Source organism: Pyrus communis, chromosome 7 (assembly GCF_963583255.1).
Source record: "Pyrus communis chromosome 7, drPyrComm1.1, whole genome shotgun sequence".
NCBI lineage: Eukaryota > Viridiplantae > Streptophyta > Magnoliopsida > Rosales > Rosaceae > Pyrus > Pyrus communis.
The window spans coordinates 11,782,683-11,807,511 of record NC_084809.1 but is presented as its reverse complement, the minus strand read 5'-3'; the positions used below and the strand labels follow the sequence as shown (position 1 = coordinate 11,807,511).

Sequence of the window (24,829 nt, the reverse complement as noted above, 5' to 3'; positions counted from 1 at the left end):
ATTTTCAATCGAAAAATAATGTAAAAAATTTGACACCACTGAAACGTAAGCCCCGTTCAGTTAGTCCAATGGACCAAGCGAATAACTGTTCAGTCGGCCAAGATTACTCCGGGCTTGAAGCCTAAAGGCTCCACACGTGTCTCAGCCCATCGCACAGGGCGATAAGACTCCAAGCGTACGGAGGCTACCTGTTTCCAGGCCTGCATCTCTGCAGATAGTGGGCCCGGGGACTTTCCTGGGCCTAATTCTTTTTACAGAAATATGGCCCAACCGCCTCGTCCAGTGGTGTCACAACAGTGTTCTCCAACAGGTTTTATAAACAGCACAAAGAACCCTTGCGTGAGCGATGTGGGATTCCCAACAAAGCTAACTATCCGTGCCTCTAATAAACACACTTTACAAAAATTGAAATTTCCGATTCAGTTTACTGAGAACGAAAGAAACGAAAACGCGCGGTTTGAGTTCTTTGAACGACGACAAGCTTTGCATCTGAGGGCTGAGATTCGTCAGGGGCGAGGATTGCGCGGAGTCCGGAGACCTTGACGTAGGGAGCATTACGGAGCTTGAGCAGTGCTGAGGAGGTGTAGGCGAACTTGATGACGGTACGCGCGGCGGCGCACGCCCAAAGCGGCGCCGTTGTAGGAGAGGGCGAGTTGCGAGAATAGGTTTATCACGGCTCGCTCGTGCAACGACATTGCATTGTCGTTTGGGTTCTACATGGCCGGGGAAGCGGCGTGAGAAGAGAAGGTGGTGGTTTGGCGCGGTGACTCATGGATTGGCGGGCTGGAGGAATGACGGTGAGAGGTTTCGGGAAGTGGTCTTTTAGTAGATTTAATCAGACACCGTTGGTGATCTGGTACTTGACCAGTTTGACAACTTGTGCTCATTTGAGACTATCTCAAGATGTCAAATTTCAAACCTAAAATTTATTTGAAAGTGTACATGACATTTCGACATCTTTTAAAATTTTAATTTCCACCCGATATGTCAAATTTTAAGCATCAAACAAAAATTTATATTTATTTTCTTTGCATTGAGAATAAAAGAAAATGAATTAAAAAGTATAAAAATATTAAATATTGCAATGGTAATGAAAAGAAACAAAAAAGCAATGCTTCAAATCAATAAAAAAATAATAATAATAAGGATTTAAAAATTAATTAAATTTCTTTTGAAGGTGCTATCAAATTTGTCAGCAAGAATGAGAGATGTAATTCCATGTCATGCTACATCAAATTTGGCTTCTCGGTTGGAAAACATTATTGTTATCTTTTATTATCGTTATTGCAGATTTAGACATTTTGACATCTCCTTTGGAGATGCTTTGAGGCGGTCTAATTTTTGTTTTAATTTTCAAACTAAAGCATATCACCTATACATATACTTAGTTGAGATAAAATTAATTTAGTATAATTATTCTATTGTTCTAACCCATAAAAATGTATATCACATTAGCTGAGCGTGTTTAATGTGTCGAAATCGAGTTATGAGTGACACTAATCCGAGTATTTACCATTGATAGCTAAATTTTAATCCCTAGTTTCAAAAATGTCAATTTTTATAAAAAAAACTCAATTGTAACAAAAAAAACTCAGTTGAATATACAGTGTAAGGGTTTAAAAAACCGAAAACCGAAAAAAATCGAACCAAACATCCAACCAAAGCCAAAAGAAATCAACCTGAATATAAAAAAGCGAACCGAACTAAAATGGCTCGTTCGATCTCGGTTTTCTTAGTTCAGAAATCGAACCGGACCAAATTAAATAAATATTTATTTATTTATGTTAGATATTTAATTATGAAACCCAATTTATGTCCATTTATAGCCCGATTATAAATTTTAACTTAATTTAAGCCCAAAACATAATTCAAGACCCAATAGGATTATTCTCTCTCTTCATTTCTCCAGACTTTCAGAATTCAATGGATGTGGGACTCCCATAATTTCAATGGTTAGGGTCTTCAATCCAGCAGAAAAAAAACTAACAATTTTCAGAAATTAGTGTAATTTTCCTTTTCAAAACTACAAAATACATAAATTAGTATCTTTGTTATACACACAAAACATGCGTAAACTATACTACTTTGAGCTCTAGTCTCTAGCACTTTAACCCGAGAGGAACAGTCCCTCACATAGTTTCTCCCAATACTAGAATACCGACGTTAAGAATCATATATTCGCACTGAAGCGCGGATATCCTGCCGGCAAACAGGACAGCATGGTGTTACATTCCGTTGGATTGATATGCTACACGGGTGGCAGCAAACACGATGCCCGCAAGGAGTGAATGCCGATCGCCTTCTCCTCATCAGACATATGACACACAACTGTCCATCTGGAACCTCTCCTACTTCCTCCTCTTCTTCAATTTGAGTTTCGGGATTGCCGTCAGCAGCAGGGATTGATTGCTGTGACTGCCTTCCTTGCTTCCACGCTTTCAATTTATCCCAATTCCTGAAATAATACATGTAAATCAGTTTAACGAAACTCACATTTCCGATCAATGTGTTCATCAGTGTTTAACCATTTCAATTTCATCTCTTAAATTATAATGGGTGAGTATGAGATCTACAACTCATGTCCGTGGACTGTAAAAAGTTGTCCTTTACATCGGCCTAGAAACATCAACTAGCCCTATCGATATTGAACAAGAACTCGCAAGTAGAATGGAATGAAAGAATGTCACATTTGGAAAGAAATGTGTACCTCGAAACAGCATAGCCAAGGATTCCAATTGACATTGAAACAAGAACAATCCCACTCCAGAACAGCACTCTTGTGTGTGAAGTAAGTTCTACAACCATCTCATCCTTAGACATCTCAGAGCTGTAAAAGACGCAAGATCATTCACAGAAGTCGAGCAATAAATAAACTCACGTTCTTACAGCAACATACTATCAAACAGTGAGGTAAAACGAAAAACAACAGCTGAGAATTGGAATCTTCAACACAAAAATAAAAAAGGTAAAGCAATATATATTATTTGACAACTGAATATTTGTCCCCTGGATGACCGAACTGAAACTTAAATCCGATTTCAAGGTTTTAGCCACAAAATAAATCCAATGGATGAGAGCACTGCTGCAGATATATATTACGACCGAATAAACTAGAAGTTACTGTTGTCCTAGCTAATATACCATACTATTTGACGACCGTTAACAGGATAGAGAACGCATTTTCCAGAGTAAGTAATGTTCATATCCGACGGCAATACTGAAAAATAGAGGTTCAAGAGACCACGCTCAAGAAGAAGCTCGCTTACAGAAAATAGGGAAGATCTTTGCACGACTTGATATCCGGCACTCCATTTTTTAAACTGCAGAGACCGACAGCGGTAATTTCCTTTCCCAATGGAAGAATCTTCTCTTCATCAAGAAAACCAATCTTCCAAACCAGAAACAAAAAATGACACCATTATAAAGCGATTAGCAAATAACTAGGATCCTAAGAAGCACACAATGCAAGGCAAAACTAGCGAAACTCACCGGATATTCATGCCGGAAGAGTGCATCAACGAGTTTATATTTGTAGGGAGAAGCATTAACAGGATGAAAATTACGATAAACTGTAGTAAGAGGTAAGGGATGTCTTGATTCATCTACGTTCACAACAACAAATTCCGAAACCCTCCTTCGACCACCTTCAACAAGAACAAAAGGAACCTACACCAATAGAAATCAAAATTTACCCTTTAATTTCTAAATTTTATGCAATCAAATAAATTTAAAATAACCATGGAAATTCACAGAAAATATTGAAAATAATTAAGCAATTCCAGTACCGTTCTTAAATCCTTCGATTCTTGCTCTCTCCAAGGCTTCAAAATTAAACTTCTCAAATCAAACGGAAATCCGATGAAGTTCTTCCGATCCTTATAAACACACTTTACAAAAATTGAAATTTCCAATTCAGTTTCCTCCAAACAAAAACGAAGATTAAATTTACTGAGCAACGAAAGAAATCAAAAATCACCGTTTGAGTTCTCTGAACGACGACGGCACTGTTCTTTGTTCCCCGAGAGACGAATACGCCGGACTTGAGGCTATTCGACTTGCCGTCGACGGCGGACTTGGCTTCGACGGTGCCGCGTAAGACGACGAGCTTTGCATCTGAGGGCTGAGATTCGTCGGGGGCGAGGATTGCGCGGAGGTCGGAGACTTTGACGTAGGGAGCGTTACGGAGCTTGCGCAGGGCTGAGGAGGTGTAGGCGAACTTGATGACGGTACGCACGGCAGCGCACGCTAGGACTACGCCCAAAACAGCGCCGTCGCAGGAGAGGGCGAGTTGGGAGACTAGGTTGATTACCGCTCGCTCGTGCAACGACATTGCGATGATTGTCGTTTGGGTTCTACATGTATTAAAGGGGAAACGGTGTGAGAAGAGAAGGTGGTGGTTTGGCGCCGCGACTGGTGGAGTGCCGGGCTGGAGGAGAGACGGTGAGAGAGTTTTCGGGAAGTGGTCTTTTAGTAGATTTAATCGGAGACATGGGTGTAATTCGCCATTTTGACTAGTTGTGCGCATTTGAGGCGGTTCAACTTTAATTCATGTTCTCATTTAAGGACATTGTGAAGTCCTAAGGCCGAAGGCTAGTCAGATAGCTGATTTTAATTTTTTGGTTTTTTAAAATATTAATATTTTACTGAACAGTACAGGATTATATTTTTCTTCATCTTTAACCGAGGATCATAGGGCTCGTTTTAATCCTGTCATAAAAAATCGTCTCCAATCGAAGGTTAAAAGGCCATAAGACCAAACATAATTTATTATTTAAATTTAAAAACTACAACAACTTAAATTAAAAAACTACAACTTATATTTAAAAACTACAACTTAAATTTAAAAACTACAAATTAAATTTAAAAACAACATTAACTTAAAATTTTTAAATTCAAAAAATAAAAAAAATTGGCCCTAAAAAAAAAAGAATCAAACGGTAACTGACGTCAGCTAGTCGTTGTAATTGAAAGTTTGGCCTACCATTCTTGTCGGATATAACCGACATGAATAAGTACAACGTTGTCGGATATAACCGACATGAATAGGTACAATGTTGTCGGATATAACCAACATGAATAATAAAAATTATGGCCCGGCCCGGGGCTGACTGAGTTGGGTCAGCCGGTTGGCCCTTGGGCCTTTTTTGTCCAATGGGGCCCACGAGTTCTTTGGTCTAGCCTTCGATTAGATACGGTTTTCAGGCTATTTTTGGCCCTCTGGATCCTTCGGTTGGAGATGACCTAATTAATTAGAAAATTTTGATAGAATAATATAGATACTAGATTTGAAGTTAATATTTTTGATTTTTAAGTAAAAAAGTATTACTAGATCATAACACTAACGGCAATTATTGTTATGTTTTAATTGGGCCAATTTAATTTATACAAATCGCTCATCAAAGAGATTGACGATAAAAATATTCGAACTTAGAAGAACAATCATTACCATCTTAGCCAACGGTTGTTGGCAACAGTTTCGAATCTTCTCTCCAACAAGCAGACCATCTTTCAAAACCAGAAACGAAAAAAAAAAAAAAAAAAAAAATTACAAGAATTGTACTAACAATGGGAAGCTCAAGAACTCTTGGCATTTCCACCATCGCTATCGTTCAACAAAAGAACTGTATAACACAAATGAGTTTACTCTAACGTCAGGGGCTTAATTGGGTACCGATAGATTTTCTCTCTCGTTTAGTGAGAGCTCTTCTCTCTGTGTGAGAGGTTTTCTCAACTTTGTTTGAGTGCTTCCAACTCTGGCACCTCGTTTAGCCACCGACCTTAGCTTTGGCCAAGGTCGGTGGCAACCCCTTTCCCTTCACACCTGTTTTTCCCCCTGCTGTTTCTCCATTTCCCAATCCATGTGCCCCAATTTTAGCCGTGCTTTGCTCCAATCGGAAAATCCCTTTTTTCGATTTCCCTCTTATCCTCCCCTCCACTGTCTTTCCCCCTCCATGCGTCCACTTGCTTCTTCTTCTTCCCCTCCCACTTGGCTTTGCCCTCTCTCGATTCCACCTGTGATCTGATCTACCATTACTTTGTTCAACCGTTGTTCACGGCTTTATAGGAAGGTGCGTAGAGCTCAGGCTCGGGTGTTCACACCACCACCTTCCACTTGTGTGTTGATCTCGACACTGTTGCCAGTGGTCTCACTGGTTTCCTTCCCGAGTTTATTCCCTTGCTGGTGGCAAATTGGTTCCTTGTGGGGTTTGATTAAGGACAATGACAACTTCTCAGTTTGTGTTTGGGGCTTGGTTTGGTTTCTTCTTTAGCGGTTACAAGGAGGCTGGTTTGTGGTTGTCAGGAAGTGCTTCGGCAGTGGCAAGAGAACCTGGCAACTAGGGTTCGTTCAATGTTTTCTGTTGTCGGCTCATCCCATAAGCTGGGCTTTTGTGGTTGTTTTTTGGGGGCCCATCTTTTGTCTTGTGTTTTATGTGTATTTGGGCCTCTATTTATGTAAGCTTCTTGTTGGTAATTGAATTTACCTCTTATCTTCCAAAAAAAAATTGGGTACGGATATATCATAACAAATTTTTGGTATGACAAAATTTATTACTATTATTATGTCAAACTTTCGATATCCGGTGTACCAAATATTTCAATTGGTATGGTAACGAGATTGCCACTTTGTTAATGAGCTATTTTTTGGACCGAATACGAATATCTTTTTAGTCCTTTTTTATTTTATTTTTTATTTTAGTACAACAATAGATTTTACATTAAGTGAAGAAGGGAGTTCGGTTAAGCCATACAATGGACAACCTGATTTGGTATCAAATTCACCATCCACGAGATTGGAACTAAAGATCTCTTATCTACAAATGAAGAGAAATATCACTAGACCGTAGTATTAAATGAATTTTTATGTACAATTTAATTAATAGTAGTTACAATACATATAATTGTAAAAATATAATAAATAATATTATATAGTGTAGGTACGGTATAATGATTTTGGATAAAATTATCATACCGAAGATGTACTACAAATAGCATGTCATTTCCACTTGGTACAAAATTTGAGTCCAAATTTAATATAATACAATTGGTAATTCGGTTGGAAGGCAATTTGGTAAAAAAAAATTACACCCCTTGGAGGGTCATCTTCTATATATTTTCAATGGTTAAAGCTTTTTACTCAAAGTAGTCAGTGCCAATTAAAACATTGGCGTAAGCTACGCTTAAAGCTTCAAAATTACGTATAAGCTGAATCTAATTCAACTTTTATACACACCAGAGCATACCTAAACCGTACTCCTTCCAACTCTACCACTTAACCCCAGACGCAAATTCCCACACGTCGTTTCTCCTACTACTATAATACCCATGTCACGAATCATATACACGCAGTGAAGTGCGGATCTCCTGCCGACAAACAGGACACTTCGGTGCTATGTCCCGCTCGACTGATATGCTACAGGGGTGGCAACAGACTCGATGCCCACAAGGAATGAATGCTGATCGTCTTCTCCTCGTTAGACATATGACACACAACTGTCCCTCTGGAACATCCTCTTCTTCACTCTGAGCTTCAGCGTCGCTGTCGGCAGCCTGGCTTGATTGCTGTAACTGCCTTTGTTGCCTCCACACTTTCCATTTATTCCAATTCCTGAAACAAAAGACCGGAAATTTAGGACCGCTCCTTGGCGATGAAGGTTAAGTTAAAAACCATTTTCATTGTCCAGGCCCGGTGGAGAAAAGAAATTATCAAATGAAACCCGTTTAAGGATCAATAGGATATTACACACACCATGGAAATTCAGAGCACTATAAAAAGTTGTCCATGATACCAGCCTAGAGACATTTAATAGCTATCAAGATTTGCAAGCAGAATAGGGTAAAAGAATTTAACATCTCAGGGAAAAGTTTAACCTCACAACTGCATAGCCAAGGACTCCAATTGACATTGAACCAAGAACAAATGCAGTCCAGAACAGCATTCTTGTGCTTGATGCAAGATCTCCAACCATCTCATCCTTAGACATCTCAGAGCTGCAAGTGATGCAATATCAGATACTATACAGTATAAATACGCTTCTGACAGAAAATTAAAAACAGAAAAAAAATCTTTAGGGCTCTCAAGCGTAAAATGACCCTTCCTACTGCCACATATTATCAATCACGGAAAGAAAAGGAAAAGAAAAAATAAAAGGATTGAACTTAAATCCAGCACCGGCTACTATGAAGGGTGACAGTACCACTGCACTGATACATTATAAAAGAAAATTTCCCTCTTCTCGGTGCCCCCACTCGCTGTGTCTTCTCTTCACCCTCACCCAATCATCCAGATGAACAAAATTAAAAACTTCTCACTCGCTGTGTTATACTTTGTTCAAAAAGTGCCCCTGATCCTGACTGTATATATTGCAAAGCAGTAATAGGGGCATTAGTGCTAGTAGGATTGCTAGCGTGGCGTTAGACATTTCAAAGATGAAAACACTAGGATTGATTGCTAGTAAACCATACAGTTTGACAACCATTAAAATGGAAGGGTAGCAGCATTTAAGCAATCAACCATTTAACAAATCCAAGACAGATAACCCCGAAAAGGGAGAGTCCTAGACACAACACCAGAAAGTATTTGGCAGATTAAAAGTAATGATTTTTTCATACCCGACCACAAAACTGAAGAGAACATGATGGAGAACAAACCCACTTACAGAAAATAGGGAAGATCGTTGCAGAACTTAATTTCCGAGACTCCATTTTTCAAACTGCATAGACCCACAGCACTAATCTCCTTTCCCACCGGAAGAATCTTGTCAACAGTGAGGACACCAATCTTCAAAATTGGAAGCAAAAATCGATAAGATTAAGAACGTCAAAGCAAATAGCACAATGAGAGCGAAAGCTTGCAAAACTCACAGGGTAGTTAGTGCCGAAAAGTGCCTTCAAGAATGAAAATGGAGAAGGATTTACAGGTTGCAAATGATGATAAGCTATCGTAAGAGGTATGGGATGGCTTGATCCTTCTACATTCACAACCACCATATCCCGAATCGGCCATTGATCACCATCAACAAGAACGAAAGGAACCTACATAAATATAAAACAAAATTACCATTTCTTTTCATAGTTTAATGCACAATAAGCTTGATCACCGTCAAAATTCACAGAAATACTGAAAAATTAAGGCAACCGAGTACCTTTCTAACCAAATTCGTTTGGTGTTCTTCCGAGTCTTTCCAGTGTCTCCAATACCTCCATACTATCGATCTCAAATTAAAGAATCCAATAAAACCCTTCCACTTGTGAATTATATACTGGAAGAACAAATTTGGAATTCAATTTGTCATCCAAACACACCACAAGAAATCACGGAAATTGAATTTTCTGAGCCAAGAAAGAAAGACGCACCGTCTTAGTACTCTGAAGGATGACGGCTCTGTCATTTGTATCCTTGGAGACGAGTACGCCGGACTTGAAGGTCGTCCATGTGCCGTCGACGAGGGACTTCGCTTCGACGGTGCCGCGTACAACGACGAGCTTGTCCGAGTGATCAAGGGGGAGGATTGAGCGGAGATCGGAGACTTTGACGGCTGGGGCCTGACGGATATTTCTTAGGGCTGAGGAGGCGGCGGTAAAGTTGAGGACGGAGCGCACGGCGGCGCAAGCGAGGGCGACGCCCAAAACCGCGCCGTCCCAGGAGAGGACGAGTTGCGAGAGTAGTGAGATGATGGCATTGTTGTCCGACGACATTGTGGTAGTTGTCGTTTGGTTTCTGACACTCGGTTATGTTAATGATGTGCGTTTGGCGGTTAATTTTGCAACACCAATGCAAGTAAGTTTCACTTTTACCAACCAGGTTGTACAAATGCAGTTGTTTGAGATAGAGGATTGGATAGGATAGGACTAGATGGGATAAGTTTTCTTCATGTCCCGAAGTCAAACTCTCTCCGCTCACAATCGAGTTTGTGAATCGTGTTGTATTTGCGTTCGTGTCAAGTACCGCAACCGTCAAGAAACTGATGTTTACTATGTGGCCCGAAATTACCAATAAGGACAGTGGCATACGCTTCGCATAAAGCTTCATATGTACACACGAGATGAATCTACTTCAACTTTTATATACACCGAACACGCCACAGTTTCTCCTAATACTAGACATGTTAAGAATCATATATTCGCAGCGAAGTGCGGATCTCCTGCCGACAAACAGGACACTTTGGTGCTACATCCCGTTCGATTGATATGCTGCACGGGTGGCAACAAACTCGATGCCCGCAAGGAATGAATGCTGACCGCCTTCTCCTCGTCAGACATATGACACACAACTGCCCCTCTGGAACATCTCCTGCATCCTCTTCTTCAATTTGAGCTTCAGCATTGCTGTCAGCATCCCGGCTTGATTGCTGTAACTGCCGTTGTTGCCTCTCCACTTTCCATCTATTCCAATTCCTGCAACAATTTGTTAATCAGTTTCTTGAAACTCATTTCAGATCGCTGTGATCATCATTGGTTAACCATTTCCAGTTCGTCTCTTAAATTCAAACATCAAGTATGCGACAATTTTGTAATTACAGAAGTTGTAATATCAAATCTTGAAAGAAAAAAAAAATATTCGTGATGCATGTCATGCATTCCTGTATTTCACCGAACATAATTTCCTTTCTCCACCGCTCCTTGACAATGAAAGTTAAGTTAAACACCATTTAAAGGATATCTCTAGCAATGCAAGACATATGAGAGAGATGTTAAAAGAAACTGAACATTCAGAAGTCAACATGGTTAAATGGAACCTGAGGAAATTCAGTAACGTTACAAAATGTTGTCCTTGTTACCAGCCTAGAGACATTTACTACCTATCAAGATTGAACAGGAAGATGCAAGCAGAATAGGGTAAAGGAGTTTAACATTTCAAGGAAAATATATACCTCACAACAGCATAACCAAGGACTCCAATTGACATTGAACCAAGAACAATCCCAACCCAGAACAGCATTTTTGCACGTGATGCAAGATCTGCAACCATCTCATCCTTAGACATCTCAGAGCTGCAAAAGATACAATATCAGATAAAATACAGTATAAATACGCTTCTGACTGAAAATTAAAAAAAAAAAAAAAAAAAAAGGAGTATAGATAAGATAGGGCACTCGGGCAAAATGGACTTTCTACAGCCACATATTATCGATAAAAAAAACCTGGAATCTTCGAAACAAATTAATGAAAGTTATAAAAAGCTATAATATTTCTCTCCTCTAGATGACAAGACTGAAACTTAGTTCCGGAACCAGATTTTATAACGGATGAGAGCACTGCTAAACTGATACATTATGATAGAATAAACAAGAAGTTACTGGAAGCTTTTACGCTTATCTTTCTATTTCTTTCTCTTCTCTTATCACCCACTTGCTGTGCCTTCTCTTCATCCTCACACATTGGCAGAATCAAAATCTTCCCTTTACTTACCCAATAAAACAATAATTATTGTTAATCTAATCCATCTTAGGATGCACGTCATGCTTCGTGAAAAAAGTGGCAACTGATCTGAGAGAGAGAAGCTTTTCGTAGTGGTTTTAGATATTTCAAAGATGGAAACACTCCTGAGAGAGAGAGAAGGTTATACCAGACTGTTCAAATTTAAGTTACTACTGACTAGTTAGGGAATCTAAGCATCTAATATCATAGCTAGTATATCATATTATTCAACAACCATTAAACTGGAATGGTAGCAATGTTGACGTCAATCATCCTCATCACAAATCCTACACATATTAACACCGAAAAAAAGAAGTCGTAGACACCGAAAGTATTCGCCAAGAGTAAAATAATGACTTTTCTCATATCCGACTACAATACGGAAGAGAACATGCTGAAGAATAAACCCACTTACAGAAAATAGGGAAGATCCTTGCAGGACTTGATTTCCGGGACTCCATTTCTCAAACTGCAGAGACCTACAGCACTAATCTCCTTTCCCACCGGAAGAATCTTCTCAACGTTGAGGAAAGCAACCTTCAAATCGGAAACAAAAATTGATAAGCTAAAGAACGCTAAAGTAAATAACTCCAGTGCTAAAAAGCACATTGAGAGCAAAAACTTGCAAAACTCACAGGGTAGTTAGTGCCAAAAAGTGCTTCCAAGAAAGAATAGGGAGAAGCATGTACGGGTTGCAAATGATGATAAGCTATCGTAAGAGGTAAAGGATGCCTTGATCCTTCCACATTCACAACCACAATATCCCGAATCGGCCATTGATCACCATCAACAAGAACGAAGGGAACCTACACAAATATGAAATCAAAATTACCATTTCTTTTCATAATTTAATGCATTCAAGTAAACTAAATTACCATCAAAATTCACAGAAAATACTGAAAAATTAAGGCATTCGAGTACCCTTCTGACCAAATTGGATTCGTGCTCTCTCCAATACCTCCAAATTATCGCTCTCAAATCAGACGACCATCCGATTAAGCCCTTCCACTCCTGAACTATACACTGCACAAACCAATTCTGAATTCAATTTTTCATCCAAACACACCGCCAGAAATAACAGAAACTGAATTTTCTGAGCCATGAAAGAAAGCAAACGCACCGTTTTAGTACTGTCAACGACGACGGCTCTGTGATTTGTTTCTTTAGAGATGAGTACGCCGGACTTGAGGCTCGTCCACGTGTCGTCGACGGCGGACTTGGCTTCGACGGTGCCGCGTACAACGACGAGCTTGTCGGATTGATCGAGGGGGAGGATTGAGCGGAGATCGGAGACTTTGACGGCGGGGGCATCACGGAGCTTGCTTAGGGATGAGGAGGTGGAGGTGAAATTGAGGACGGAGTGCACGGCGGCGCAAGCTAGGGAGACGCCCAGAACGGCGCCGTCCCAGGAGAGGACGAATCGGGAGACTTGGGAGACGAAGACATTGTCTGGCACTGGCGACGACATCACGGTGGTTGTCGTTTGGTTTTACATTCGGAAGTGTGTGTTGAAAGCGAACGTGGTGGGGTGGTGGGGTGGTGGTTTGGAACTTTGGCGGTTAGTAGATTAATTCAAAGACCGTGGGTCATTTTGTAATTTAGCGCACAATGACGACTTTTAAGGGACTGGTGGCAATTTGTATTTTTTATTTTGGGCCTCAAGGATTGATACGTCTCAATAAGCAAGGCCCATAATTTTTTTTGTCAAAACAAGGCCCATATTTAAAAAATAACAAAAAGCAAACCCAAACAAGCGAAGCAAACAACTAAGCCGGTAAAGCTGCCTTCTAGCTAAAATGATCCACTTTTAACATTTTATTGCTGAAATTTCAGCATCCAAGTATTAAAAGTGGATTGTTTCAGCCAAAAGCACAAAAATAAGTGCTATGTCAAGGCTAATTTAGAAGTTTGATGCTTGCTAATTGAGATGCCCAAACTTGTACGTTGTCCTTGAAATGACTAAAAATGTTCTCAGCTAATCAAAAACATTTTTGTTAGCCCTTATGTAGAAGTGCTTACATGTTTAAAGCATTTTTCAAAGCTTTCTAGAGAAGAACTTTTCAATGTTTGTTTAGGAAGCACACTATTTATAATCGTTGTGATTTGAATAAAAGTGTCAATAGCAAAACCACTTTTAAGCAGAATTATTTTCTAGTTCCTAAAGAAACAATTTTCAACTTTTTGTAGAGAAACCCATTACCATGCGCTCCTTTAGGACGCGCTTTAGCATGTGGTTTGCCAAAAGCCATGGCAAATCAGTGGGGGGAGGCAGTGAGGGGAGGCAGTGTTCTAAAATTTAGCCTAGGCGCTAGGCGGAAGAGCTCCGACCCGATTTACACCAAAACATTCAGTTAGGCAGGGAGGACTTAGGCGGCCACCTAGGCGCCGTGAGGCAGGCTAGGCGGCAATCTAGGTGGTTTGAATCTCGTTGCAAATCTCAAATTTGCTACAATTTTCGCAACAGATCTACAACTTTTGATCTCGTACGTAGTAGCAGAGCTCTGGAGAATTTTTGCAGCTCGTCTCTGTGAAGATGAGGGAAGAGAGAGAGAGAGATTACCGGCGAATTTTTGCAACTCGTCTCTATGAAGATGAGGGAAGAGAAAGTGCAAAAAGAGACACAGAGAGAGACAATTAAACATTTCAATATGTGGTTTGTTCTGCAACTCGTCTGTGAAGATGAGGGAAGAAAGAGTGCGAAGAGAGAAAAAGAGAGAGACTGAAAGTCTGAAACATTTCAATATGTGAGGGCAGGGACTGGGATCTCAAATCCAAGGAAAAGCTGATGGTTTTAATTATAGGAAAACTAATGAAAAAGAATTGAAAGTTTTAGTTTTAATAAAAAACCATGTTATAAGTTTTGTTTAATGATTAGTACAATGCCCATATTAAAGTAGTCCAACTAAAAATGGCCTAACTATAATAAATTATGATTTGTCGATTTTACCCCTAACTTTTTTAGGTTGAGTTCCAGATTTTCATCGTTAATGAGTTCATCGTTGTTTTGCAGACCTTCTTCTTTTTCTTTGAAACAAAAATATAGATCCTCATGCTATTTAATTTATATTTTGTATTATTTCGTTGAAACGTGATTGTCGTTATTATTCATAAAGTATTCAAGGTACTGTTTTTCAAATTTTCTTTGTTAGTGCAGTTCATCGTTTGTTTCTCCAGAAAATAAATTTGAGATCTGCATGTTATTCAATAATAACGCCGGCTCACTGTTTCTAGACTGTAAAAATTAACTGTTTCTGGATTTTAAGTAACAATGTTTCTGGAATCTAAGTCACTGCTTATGGAATCTAAGTTACTGTTTCTAGAATCTAAGTCACTGTTTCTGGATCCAAATTAAATAGACACACTGTTTCTTAAATGTAAGCTAGAAAAGAAATAGTGAAATTCATTGTATTTGGATTCAAAGCAAAATAAGCATCATGTTTCTTAAATATAATCAACTCATGCATGAAAGAAAAGAAACAATCAAAGGTTAAAACATAGACTGTTTTTGGAATCTAAGTCACTGTTTCTGGAATCTAAGTCATTGTTTCTGGAATTTAAGTCACTGTTTTTGGATTTTGGTTTTTTTCTTTCCAGATACAGTGTTTGTTTGTGCACAGAAAAAACAAACATTGTATCTGATTTTTTTTTTTCCAGAAACAATGTTATGTTTTGGGTTCTCCATAAACAGTTTTATGTTTTGGTTTTTTTTTTTTCCCCTATTTACAGACGCCTGACATGTACGTACATCATCGGGACCGCAGGTCCTTATTGGATCTAAGTGGAATAAAATACTAACACTATAAATTGTTCATGGTGCAGATAAGAGGATGAGGATGAGGACGATGACGAGGAAGAAGACGATAAGGGCATGAAAAAGGTGGGCAATAGTTTTGGATGGTTTTTTATTAAACCTTGAACCATTTTGGTTAAATGACATTTTCGGATGGTTTTTTATTAAATATTTGTTGACCCATACCCCTTTCATTAATACTCCCTTTAATTATCAAAATCATGGACGATGATGGTTTTGATGGACTGGGATCTCAAATATATATTTTATATTGAAACCATGGACCCAAGGTGGTGAACGGGTGATGTGAAAGAGGTGAGGTGCTGATGGTTTTTTTTTTTTTTTTTTGGTCTAAAGGTGCTGATGGTTTTAATAATGAAGACCACCCACTTTGTGGACTTTTTATATTTTTAAAAGTTTGGGATATATATTTTATATATATATATATGTTATATGTTATATAAATTATTTAGATAATATTTTGTTTTTTTCCTAGGCAAGCAAATTATATATGTACATAAAACATAAAACATTCACATATGTATGTTCTTCTATAAGAAATAACATATTAGTCAATAATTATTTACATTTGATATAGTAAATTTAATTAATTCATAAAATATATAAGAAATTTACCTAAATCCCCCTAGACCTCCTAGGCGCCCGCATAGCCTCCTAAGCACTAGGCCCCAGCCCGATTAGCGTCTAGTGTTTTTTAGAACCTTGAGGGGAAGGGTGCTTGGAGAGGGTTGGTTGCTAGGGGTTTTTTATTTTTTATTATTGTTTTGATACCTTCGAGGGTGTTTGTCTCAAACACGAGAGATTTGTGTAAGGGGTGTGATATTCACACACCTTATTTTACTTTTCACATACCCTTTTAATTTTCGACCATCAGATCAGATAAATTGAAGAAAATCAATTGATAAAAATTAATAAGGAGTGTGTAAAAATGGGATGGCGACCAGTTTTGATTGCATTGACTGGAAACAAATTTTTAGAGAGGCTAATTTTGTAGCGAATGCCTTCGCTCGCCAAGGCCTTCTTATTATTGATTATCATATTTGGGACCATTGTATTCCTTCATTTGCTCTTCATGCTTTTCAGTTTGATTCTATAGGGAACGGTTGTACTCGAGGTTTTTCTCTTTAATTTATTTTCTTGTTTCAAAAAAAAAAAAAAAAAAAATTAACCAGTTTGTTAATATATGATATGATATGTTGAGAGGAAAAAAATGAAAAACAATGTACGGTAACACCACTTGCACTTCTTTTGACCTTTTAGGAGATGGAATTAACTCAAGTTAGCTTTAGGGTTTATAAAATTCTGAATTCAATTTTATATCCACTATGTGATATTCCAACATTAAGATAATACTCAGTTTTTTTATTTTTTATTTTATTATGAAGATAATATTTAGTTAAGTAGAATGTCCATTTCATTCCATTGTTCATATAGAAAATTGCTCATTCCAACAATTAATATTTAATACTTCATAATACCAAACCTTATTGTTTGGTTGTCGATACAATAAAGACATTTTCCCGAAATTATGGATAACAGCAAATTCATGCTTCTCCTGCCTTGCATTAGTTCCAGACCCTAAGCTCAAGCCAACACACAACCAATACATGAAATTTTACAAAGCGGGATGAGTGAGATACTGAAACGGAAATATATCTCCGAGTATGGCGTAATCACTCCAACGACAACTTTATAAACAACGTATTATTCTAAACCGTATAGCCTGTGACCAATAAACCATGTTTCGATGAGACTTTTTCATTTGACCTCCATCGGAATTCCAATAATATTGGGGGGATAACCATCCAAAACAAATGATTTTATCAATGCATTGACTGTGTCCGGTGAATCAAAGTTTGCTGCATGACCTGTGTCCTTGATTATCTCTAATTTTGATTTGGAACCCAAATGCCTGGAAGAAGCATATATAGAAGAAGCTTTGTAAGTACCATGTATATTGAAACTAAACCAAACAAATCCCTTGTTTTTTTTTTTTTTTTTTTGTGAAAAAAAAAAGGACTAGCCGATTGCTTCGCCACGGCAGCCCACATTTTCGAGAGCCGGGAAGACTGTATTTCAGCTTCCCCTGGCCACCATCGTGTGATTCAAGCAAATAAATCCGTAATTATATAAGATAATTAGAAAAATAAATCCTTGTTTAAACCCCTTCTTAGAACATCAACAACTTATAATTATGTACCTAACTCAAAAAATAAAATAATAAACAATCAAATTATGTACCTTTGCAACTGATGGGCCAAGAACAATGGGAAGACTTTATCTTTGTCGCCCCAAATTATTAGCGTTTCCTTCACATAATTAAATTAAATAAAACTGTAATTACAAATTGGAAGCCAGAAGTTGCGTTCATGAAAATTAAAACCTTAAATTTTTGGACGAATGGATTAAAAAAAAAAGATTAAACGTATAAGCTCTTGTTACCTGAGTTAGAATAGGAAGGTTTGAATCTTGTTTCTTGGCCACCAAGTGTTCAAGTAGCTCCATTCTCTCCTTTCTGTGTTCATTGTTGGCCTATAAAAATGTCACGCTCTATAAGATTGGGAAATTTATTTCCAATAACAAAAACTGAAAGCGTTTTGTAAATAAATTAAAACACTTCGAACAATGTTTGACAGAAAAACTATACTTTGATGAGTCTGCCGAGGACAAAGTCAGGAACCCACTTGAAAACATCATACTTGTACAAAGACCGGTTCATTAACAACCGTAGATCATGTGGACTTCTTGGCAAAAGAGTCTCCAAAGCATCTGATTCCACCTTCAACAGCTCATCCTTCTGTTCATCCGTCCACACTACCCCACTACTCACAATCACAACCTTCTCCACCGTCTCCGGATACATCTCAGCCATCCGATACGCCACAAACCCACCGTAGCTCAGACCGTAAACCGAGAACCGGTCCACACCCAATCTCTTCAACCCGTCCACAACACTTTTCGCTTGGAATACCTCGCTCCGGTCCAACCGGTTCGTGTAAGACTTCCCAAAGAACAGCAAATCCGGCACGTACAAGTTGAATTTCCTGGACAAGGCACCCACATGACACACAAACTGCCATAGAGAATTGCCTCCGTAGCCGTGAACCAGAACGAGACTGGGTTTATCAAACCGCCGGTGGTTGGCAGTCCAGAAGTGCATGGTGGTTTGGTCGTCAACGTCGACTGTACAAGGAGAGAGACCACATAGCCTGAAATATAAAGCTACAAGAGTATCTGGGAGTTTGAAGAACACTAGATCCCAGTTGGTTTTGAGGAAAAAAGATGAGAGAGTGTGGAAAATTGTTGATGCGGTTGAGAGGTAGAAGAAGAGAGCATTCCAAAACTTTTGGAAAGCCATGGGAATGATGATTAATTAGACCAAGGAAATCACTAGTTTTTGTGGCAGAGAGAGGTTACTGAATTGATTAAATTTAACATAATTATATAAATTATAACATGGGATTTTAATTAAAAAAAAAAAGGGATCGTGGTAAAGATTAAGGCATGTAAATTCATAAAATACTCATGCATTTATCATGCGATACAAAGTCAAGAGGCATTGCAGTCAACAACTAAGTATTTTATCAGAAATACTCTAATCCTCAACAAATTAACAAAGATTAATTTATTTTGACAAACAATATTATCTACACTAAGAGGGAGGGGGATGTGCTTAGCCTAACAATTGGCTAATAGTAATGTGTTTTAAATTCGCCTTTAGCTAGAATCGAACCTAAGACCTCTCACTTACAAGTGAAGATGAATATCACTAGACCATAATACTAAGTGGCAAAATTAATTTATTAACTACCAAATAATCCAATTAATGGATTAAAAAATAATAATAATCCAATTAATGAAGGATGTGGTTGGTGATAAATGAAGTTTATTTAGAGTAAGCACAAATGTAAATTGATGAAAATATTATAACACGGTTGAGATCTTGATATGATCTGTATAATAGTAGTGCATTGTGCAACTCTAACAACTCCTGGCAAAATTAATTTATTAACTACCAAATAATCCAATTAATGGATTAAAAAATAATAATAATTCAATTAATGAAGGATGTGGTAGGTGATAAATAAAGTTTATTTAGAGTAAGCACAAATGTAAATTGATTAAAATATTATAACACGGTTGAGATCTTGATATGATCTGTATAATAGTAGTACATTGTGCAACTCTAACAACTCTCTACGTTTATGCTAAAATTTAGTTACAATTGCAAGAAAATTAATTTAAATAATTACTTTCAGATGACTTTGAGTTACTCTATTTTTTTTTATATTGCATCCACTTCATGAAGGAACCACCTTGTCCACCTCTTGCATTTATCCATTTGCACTATACAAATTTCAGAGTCAAATCCATTTATTTTCTTAATCATCATTTAAAAAGGATAATGATGTTTACATACCTCTTGTTAATTTATGTTATTTGAATATCTTCAATTTATTCAATCCGACTGTCGGAAATTGAAGAGGAGTGTGTGAAAGGTAAAATGGATAGCACCACCTTTAAAGATTCTATAACTTTTGAATTCTATGTAGTCTAACCCATAAGAGCATCTCCAATAGGCCGATAAATTTAGAGTCAAATGTTATATTTGACTCTAAATTTGTCAGTCCCTCTACGATGCATCAGAAAATTTGAAGCGACTTTGGAGTTATATGCTAAGTTATATTTAAATTTAGATGTAACTCAAAAAGTTAAAAGTGCAACCCACAACCTTTAAAAAAATAAATAAATAAATAAAAAAAGTCAACTGGTGGTGAAATGCGGTTTTCCTCCTACAGGCTCAGAGGAGGCTAGTTGGAATTGCACCCTACCTGTGGGATGTGGCCACAATTAAGTAGATTCACAGCTTATTAAGTATCAAACCCAAGACCTCCCATTTTTTTCCTTTAGGGAGCTGGTTTTCTCATTTTTTTTTTCCATTGGGCCACTTGTCGTGGTTGTGCGACCAACAACACTTTTTTCAAAAGCATAGTAGACCCTAATCTACTTTTCTATACTTTTATACTATTATTGACAGCACCACAATTCCAAACCAGTACTTAGAAATTACGAAAGCTATATTTGATCTTAAATTCAACTTTATCTCACTTTAATGAACAAGAATTGAGCACTAAAGGTAAATTTAACTCTGTATGTATGGGAGATGGTAGATGTTAATAATGAATTAAGCATGCATTTGATGCCACTGTTTTTCTTTGATTGAGGTCATTTTGGATGTTATCTCGAATTTTCTCCTAATATTATAATAAAATATTATCGTTACGTCTAAAAAAAGAATGCATTTGGTGCATTACTTTTAGTTCCAAGCAAGAAAAAAGCAGGCTATTGCGTGTCAAAGCAAATATTTAGAACTTCTAAGTTATATGGTGATGAAAACAAATTTTATATATATATACACATATAAAATTAAGAGGCCTTGCTTACAAGGTGCGACAATGCTGATTCTAAATTTTTTATATATAAATCGACACCAATGTCCACTTCACCTCTCGCCTTCTGTTTGAAACTTTAATTTGAATCCATTTTTCTTCAATATCGTTCGTATAAAAAGTAAATAACAAAATAAATAATGATTTTTTCATTTATTACTATATTTTGTGCGATGTATTAGATTCGACTCTTATGAATAACAAGTTCAACACGAATTTATTATGATTAGCTATAAAATGAAATTGCGATAGAGAATGAAAATAACTAAATAAATCTTCCACGCTTAATGATGATAATTTATAATTTGCTATGTGGTATTAGGCTTTGCCTGTTTTTTCCTTTTGCCTTTTGTTTCACCGATAATCTTGTTCGTCTTATGGTGTGTTATTTTGTTTGGGGACGTGTAGTTGGTGCGGTCTTGACTTTTACTACAATAACTTCCAACCAAAAAAATACAATTATTACAGACACTAATTTGGTTTTCCCAGTTGAATTGGTAATGATCGTTTTCTTTTCTAGATTAAGATGTAGGTTCGAGTCCCAATACTGACAACTCCTCTTGATGGGCTAAGACTCTCTCCATAAATCCTCCAAAAAGCTTGTGGTATGCTCTGGCCTTGTAATAGAGTAGCCGAAATAATTTAGACAAAATGCCTAATTTAGACAAAATCCAACTCCAGTCAAAGGCTGAGCTAAAAATCAGTGGAGATCACTAGGCCAAAATATGGCCATCGTCGGCCGATGCCTAGCCCGTTTGCTGGGCCTTGCAGCAGCAGCTGGAATCACAAACAGCTTGGAAATTGTAGTTGAGGCTATGGTGCCTTCAGCTGTGCTTGTTCTTGGAGGAATGCTCGCAGAAGATCCGAACGAATCCAATCTAGGAATGAGACTACAATTAGGATCATTGTTGTAAGGCTTTCGGTACTTCCTTTGGGATTGGTGTGGTTCCGTTTTCGGATAAATTGAACCTTTTGGTAGCCGATGATCAATTGTATCGATTCGTTCTTTTGTTGCAATACACAACACCATCTGCCATATTGTTAGGAGCAGTTGCGAGCTTGAGGGGTTATGTAGTAGAAAAGGCTTCTCCTCTTCTCTTATGGTAGCATATTGTTGCTGTCTTCTCCTTCTCTGTCTATATAATTGTCTACTTCTCCATTTTGTTTTGAAGATATATAGAGCTTGAATCTCAAATATTTTTCAGATATATATGCTTGATTATTCATAAGATTAGTTTTCACTTGAGATAATTAGTATCCGTTTGAGTGTTTCCTAGTTACTAATGTTCATTAACTGAGACCTTATTAGTTTTCAGTTTTTTATCAAAGTCCCTAGCATTAATGTAATAATGAATCTATATGTCGATTACATAATTTTTTTAAATAAAAAAATAGTAGTTGATTTAGGGTTTTAATACTCACACCTTTATTAAACTCTTAATTAAGTTTCAATTCAAAAAATTTCCAAAATAAAATTAGAATAAGTTTGTACCATTAGTTTTTTTATAAAAAGTTCTCAAGGAAGTTTGTGGCATGTGCTGCCCCTGAAATGGGGTAGCCTCCCCTCTTCCTAAACTTTTTTTTTAACAAAAAAAAAAAATAGTATAGCGACAACAAATTTGTATGCACTGTTGTACCATCTGGTATGACATGTGATGTATATGTGTTATGTCACTTTATGAGTTTATCTTATTAGATGTTTGTTATATATATGCCTTATTTGTCAAATGTGGTACAAAAATGTCACTTTACTCTTATATAGTGAAAAAAAAAAAATATATATATATATATATATATGTATGTATGTATGTATGTGTGTGGACGCGCGCGGGAGACCAAAGTATGAAAAAAAATTGGGTTGATTTTGACTTGCTACCACAATTTGGAGGTGGAATATTGTAGTGCACAAATTCAGTGCAAAGAAAATATTTCCAAAGATGTGATGAAATTGACATTGTGTATTTTCACAAGATAAGTATCAATAGTTGTGTTGTTATCGTGAGTTTGATCTATCAACATGTCATGGGAGTCTTCTCATTTTTCAACTCAAGAACCAAGCCTGTCGTCAGGTCAAACACAATTTACTCAAGTTTTAAGCTTGAGTCATGAGCTAAAAGATTATGTTAATTAATTGTGCACTAACTCAACTTGAGATCGCGATGTGTGCCGCAAATGTTAAACGATGAGTGCTCGATTGGTCATACGAGTTGATTTCTAACCGTAAATATAACGTGAATTAGTCACACTACCATGTACAAGACTAGATTAAACATTTTTCATGTTATAAATTGTTAAGATGACTTACCTCTAATCTGATTACAAAGTACTTCAATTTGAACTGCATTACTATGACTAACTCAGTATGAGACTTAGCACATTTTCTCACTCTCTTAAGATAGATAATATTGTTTGTTCAAAAAAAAAAATTGTAATTTAAATTCCTTGTTGCACAGCCGTATCAGTCCAAATTAAGATGACAACCAGAAGCTGCTGAGAATATGATTAGTTTTTGCTTAGCCTGCCTATGTGCAAGTGCAACACATTAGTTTAGTGGCTCTTGAATTCACACTGGACAGATATAAGCGGTGACATCGTGGATTCAGTAACCGAGTTGATTAATCAGTTGAGCGTTACTGAGTTGATTAATCAATTAAGCTTGGGACATGTTTGCAATTATTTTTAAAAGGGTTAAAAGCTCAGCGTTTGACAGATTCAACTAGAAATGTTTATGGGTTTTAAGTAACTCATTTGAATGTTCCTTTGGAAGATTAAAAGCACTTTATAAGGAGTAAAAGCACTTTAATTTTAAAATTTGCTGTTTACAAAATTTTCCAAAGCGTTTTCAGCTGAATTTATTCAATTCCTAAACTACACCTATTTGTAGTTTTAAAACTCCGAATTATCCCTCTATCGACTACACCACCTATTTGTAGTTGTACTCATTCATATAATTTTTCAATTTTTTTTTAATCTTAAATGTATCTGTTCTTAAATATACCAATTTGTTATATGTAAAATGTATTAGTTTTTAATATAAATGTACCCATTTGTAAAGCATATTTTCATTTTCTTTTCATTTTTTATTTTAATTTTTAGGTTTTAGGGCTATACAGACTCGAACCGTAGACCTTCTCGGTAAAACAGATTAAACTTCTTATTATCAAAATGATTTGAACTGTTTCAAAGACCCAATGTGCATTTTTTTGCATTGGGCTCTTTCATTAACTGAAATAAATATCAGCTAGTCTACCACATTTTTCTTGACAGAAAGATAAAAAGATGGTTCCATGTGCTCTAATTCATTATGTGGATTCACTCCAATCCATGAGCACTACCAAAGTGTTTCAAAGAAGGGTTGTAAATAAGATCCATTCGATTTTTTTTTCTAACCATTTTAAACTTATATGGGAACATTCTTTTTCATTGATACGAGAATGCAACCATGTTAGGTTTAATGGAAGAAATTTCCTAATGTTATAAAGCCTCCGATCAAGATCCTCTCCTGATCTAAGGATGAGGATCCTCATGATCAAGGAGTGTGGACCGTTGGATGAAAATCCAACGGCTCCAAACAAGGAGGTCCCTTTAAAGTTATAATAATTATAACCGTTGGATGAATCCAACGGTCCACACTCCTTGATCATGAGGATCCTCATCCTTAGATCAGGAGAGGATCCTCAGTGTAAAGCCTCCTATCTTTTTTTTTTTTTTTTTTTTTTTTTTTTGAAGAATGTACCCAAGATTATATAATATATATATATATATAACACACCGACCTAGAAGGTTCACCTGGACTCCAAATCGAGCTGTGCTAACCAATACCAAAAAGTTGATGAAGCCATTGTTGAAGGTATATAGTGACTGCCACATCATTTGACACATCATCATAAGTGCCATATCAGCTATTGGAGTTGGTTAGTTTTTTAAAAGTTAGTTACACAGATGACTTAGCTGATAAGCTACATTTGCAGATTATATAAGCATGTATCGACTCATTTGTGTAATTATCTTTTCATCTCTCTAGAAATAACAAAGCTTTCACTCATCCTTTCCTCTTTCTCTCTCTCTCTCTCTCTCTCTATCGCCCTCAATCTTTCTCTTTGCATTTCTCTGCATAAATTCATCTGCGAATCCTTAGATGAATGTTATC

At 37.1% G+C, this 24,829-nt stretch overlaps 3 protein-coding genes across 5 annotated transcripts; all 3 read right to left on the bottom strand.

Moving 5' to 3' along the window:
• Positions 1 to 1,911: 1,911 nt before the first annotated feature.
• On the bottom strand, positions 1,912 to 4,507 carry LOC137740367 (E3 ubiquitin-protein ligase SPL2-like). Its single transcript, XM_068480241.1, has 6 exons — positions 3,977 to 4,507; positions 3,786 to 3,887; positions 3,490 to 3,666; positions 3,267 to 3,388; positions 2,708 to 2,827; positions 1,912 to 2,455 (listed from the first exon to the last, which is right to left on the bottom strand). The coding sequence occupies exons 1-6, from the start codon at positions 4,328 to 4,330 to the stop codon at positions 2,164 to 2,166; spliced, it is 1,167 nt and encodes a 388-aa protein (XP_068336342.1). The 5' UTR covers positions 4,331 to 4,507; the 3' UTR covers positions 1,912 to 2,163.
• A 2,534-nt stretch (positions 4,508 to 7,041) lies between these two features.
• LOC137739551 (E3 ubiquitin-protein ligase SPL2-like) lies at positions 7,042 to 12,952 on the bottom strand. 3 transcript variants are annotated; one of them, XM_068479161.1, is made up of 6 exons: positions 12,539 to 12,952; positions 12,340 to 12,441; positions 8,863 to 9,033; positions 8,658 to 8,779; positions 7,870 to 7,989; positions 7,042 to 7,606 (listed from the first exon to the last, which is right to left on the bottom strand). In XM_068479161.1, exons 1-6 carry the CDS (start codon positions 12,884 to 12,886, stop codon positions 7,327 to 7,329), a joined length of 1,143 nt encoding a protein of 380 aa, XP_068335262.1. In that variant the 5' UTR covers positions 12,887 to 12,952; the 3' UTR covers positions 7,042 to 7,326. The 3 variants fall into 3 exon arrangements, with proteins under 3 accessions (XP_068335262.1, XP_068335261.1, XP_068335260.1); XM_068479160.1 differs by lacking the exons at positions 12,340 to 12,441; positions 12,539 to 12,952 and adding exons at positions 9,144 to 9,260; positions 9,355 to 10,106 and having other exon boundaries at positions 7,043 to 7,606; XM_068479159.1 differs by lacking the exons at positions 7,042 to 7,606; positions 7,870 to 7,989; positions 8,658 to 8,779; positions 8,863 to 9,033 and adding exons at positions 10,047 to 10,395; positions 10,872 to 10,991; positions 11,834 to 11,955; positions 12,054 to 12,224 and having other exon boundaries at positions 12,539 to 12,949.
• Positions 12,953 to 16,727: 3,775 nt separating this feature from the next.
• LOC137741171 (uncharacterized) lies at positions 16,728 to 18,624 on the bottom strand. Its single transcript, XM_068480980.1, has 4 exons — positions 17,877 to 18,624; positions 17,672 to 17,761; positions 17,471 to 17,538; positions 16,728 to 17,141 (listed from the first exon to the last, which is right to left on the bottom strand). Exons 1-4 carry the CDS (start codon positions 18,585 to 18,587, stop codon positions 16,988 to 16,990), a joined length of 1,023 nt encoding a protein of 340 aa, XP_068337081.1. The 5' UTR covers positions 18,588 to 18,624; the 3' UTR covers positions 16,728 to 16,987.
• Between the last annotated feature and the right edge of the window lie 6,205 nt (positions 18,625 to 24,829).

Bases quoted from the DNA above. Each gene is read 5' to 3' on its own strand.
- LOC137740367 (XM_068480241.1), bottom strand. From the start codon at position 4,330: ATGTCGTTGCACGAGCGAGCGGTAATCAACCTAGTCTCCCAACTCGCC. The intron at 3,667-3,785 runs GTACTGGAATTG...CTATTGGTGTAG, and splicing joins AATCGAAGGATTTAAGAACG to GTTCCTTTTGTTCTTGTTGA. The intron at 2,456-2,707 runs GTACACATTTCT...GTATTATTTCAG, and splicing joins CTTGGCTATGCTGTTTCGAG to GAATTGGGATAAATTGAAAG.
- LOC137741171 (XM_068480980.1), bottom strand. From the start codon at position 18,587: ATGGCTTTCCAAAAGTTTTGGAATGCTCTCTTCTTCTACCTCTCAACC. The intron at 17,539-17,671 runs GTAACAAGAGCT...AATTATGTGAAG, and splicing joins ACCTTCCTATTCTAACTCAG to GAAACGCTAATAATTTGGGG. The intron at 17,142-17,470 runs GTACATAATTTG...TGCTTCTTCCAG, and splicing joins TTGGCCCATCAGTTGCAAAG to GCATTTGGGTTCCAAATCAA.
- LOC137739551 (XM_068479159.1), bottom strand. From the start codon at position 12,886: ATGTCGTCGCCAGTGCCAGACAATGTCTTCGTCTCCCAAGTCTCCCGA. The intron at 12,442-12,538 runs GTGCGTTTGCTT...TGGTTTGTGCAG, and splicing joins TCGTTGACAGTACTAAAACG to TGTATAGTTCAGGAGTGGAA. The intron at 12,225-12,339 runs GTACTCGAATGC...ATATTTGTGTAG, and splicing joins AATCCAATTTGGTCAGAAGG to GTTCCCTTCGTTCTTGTTGA.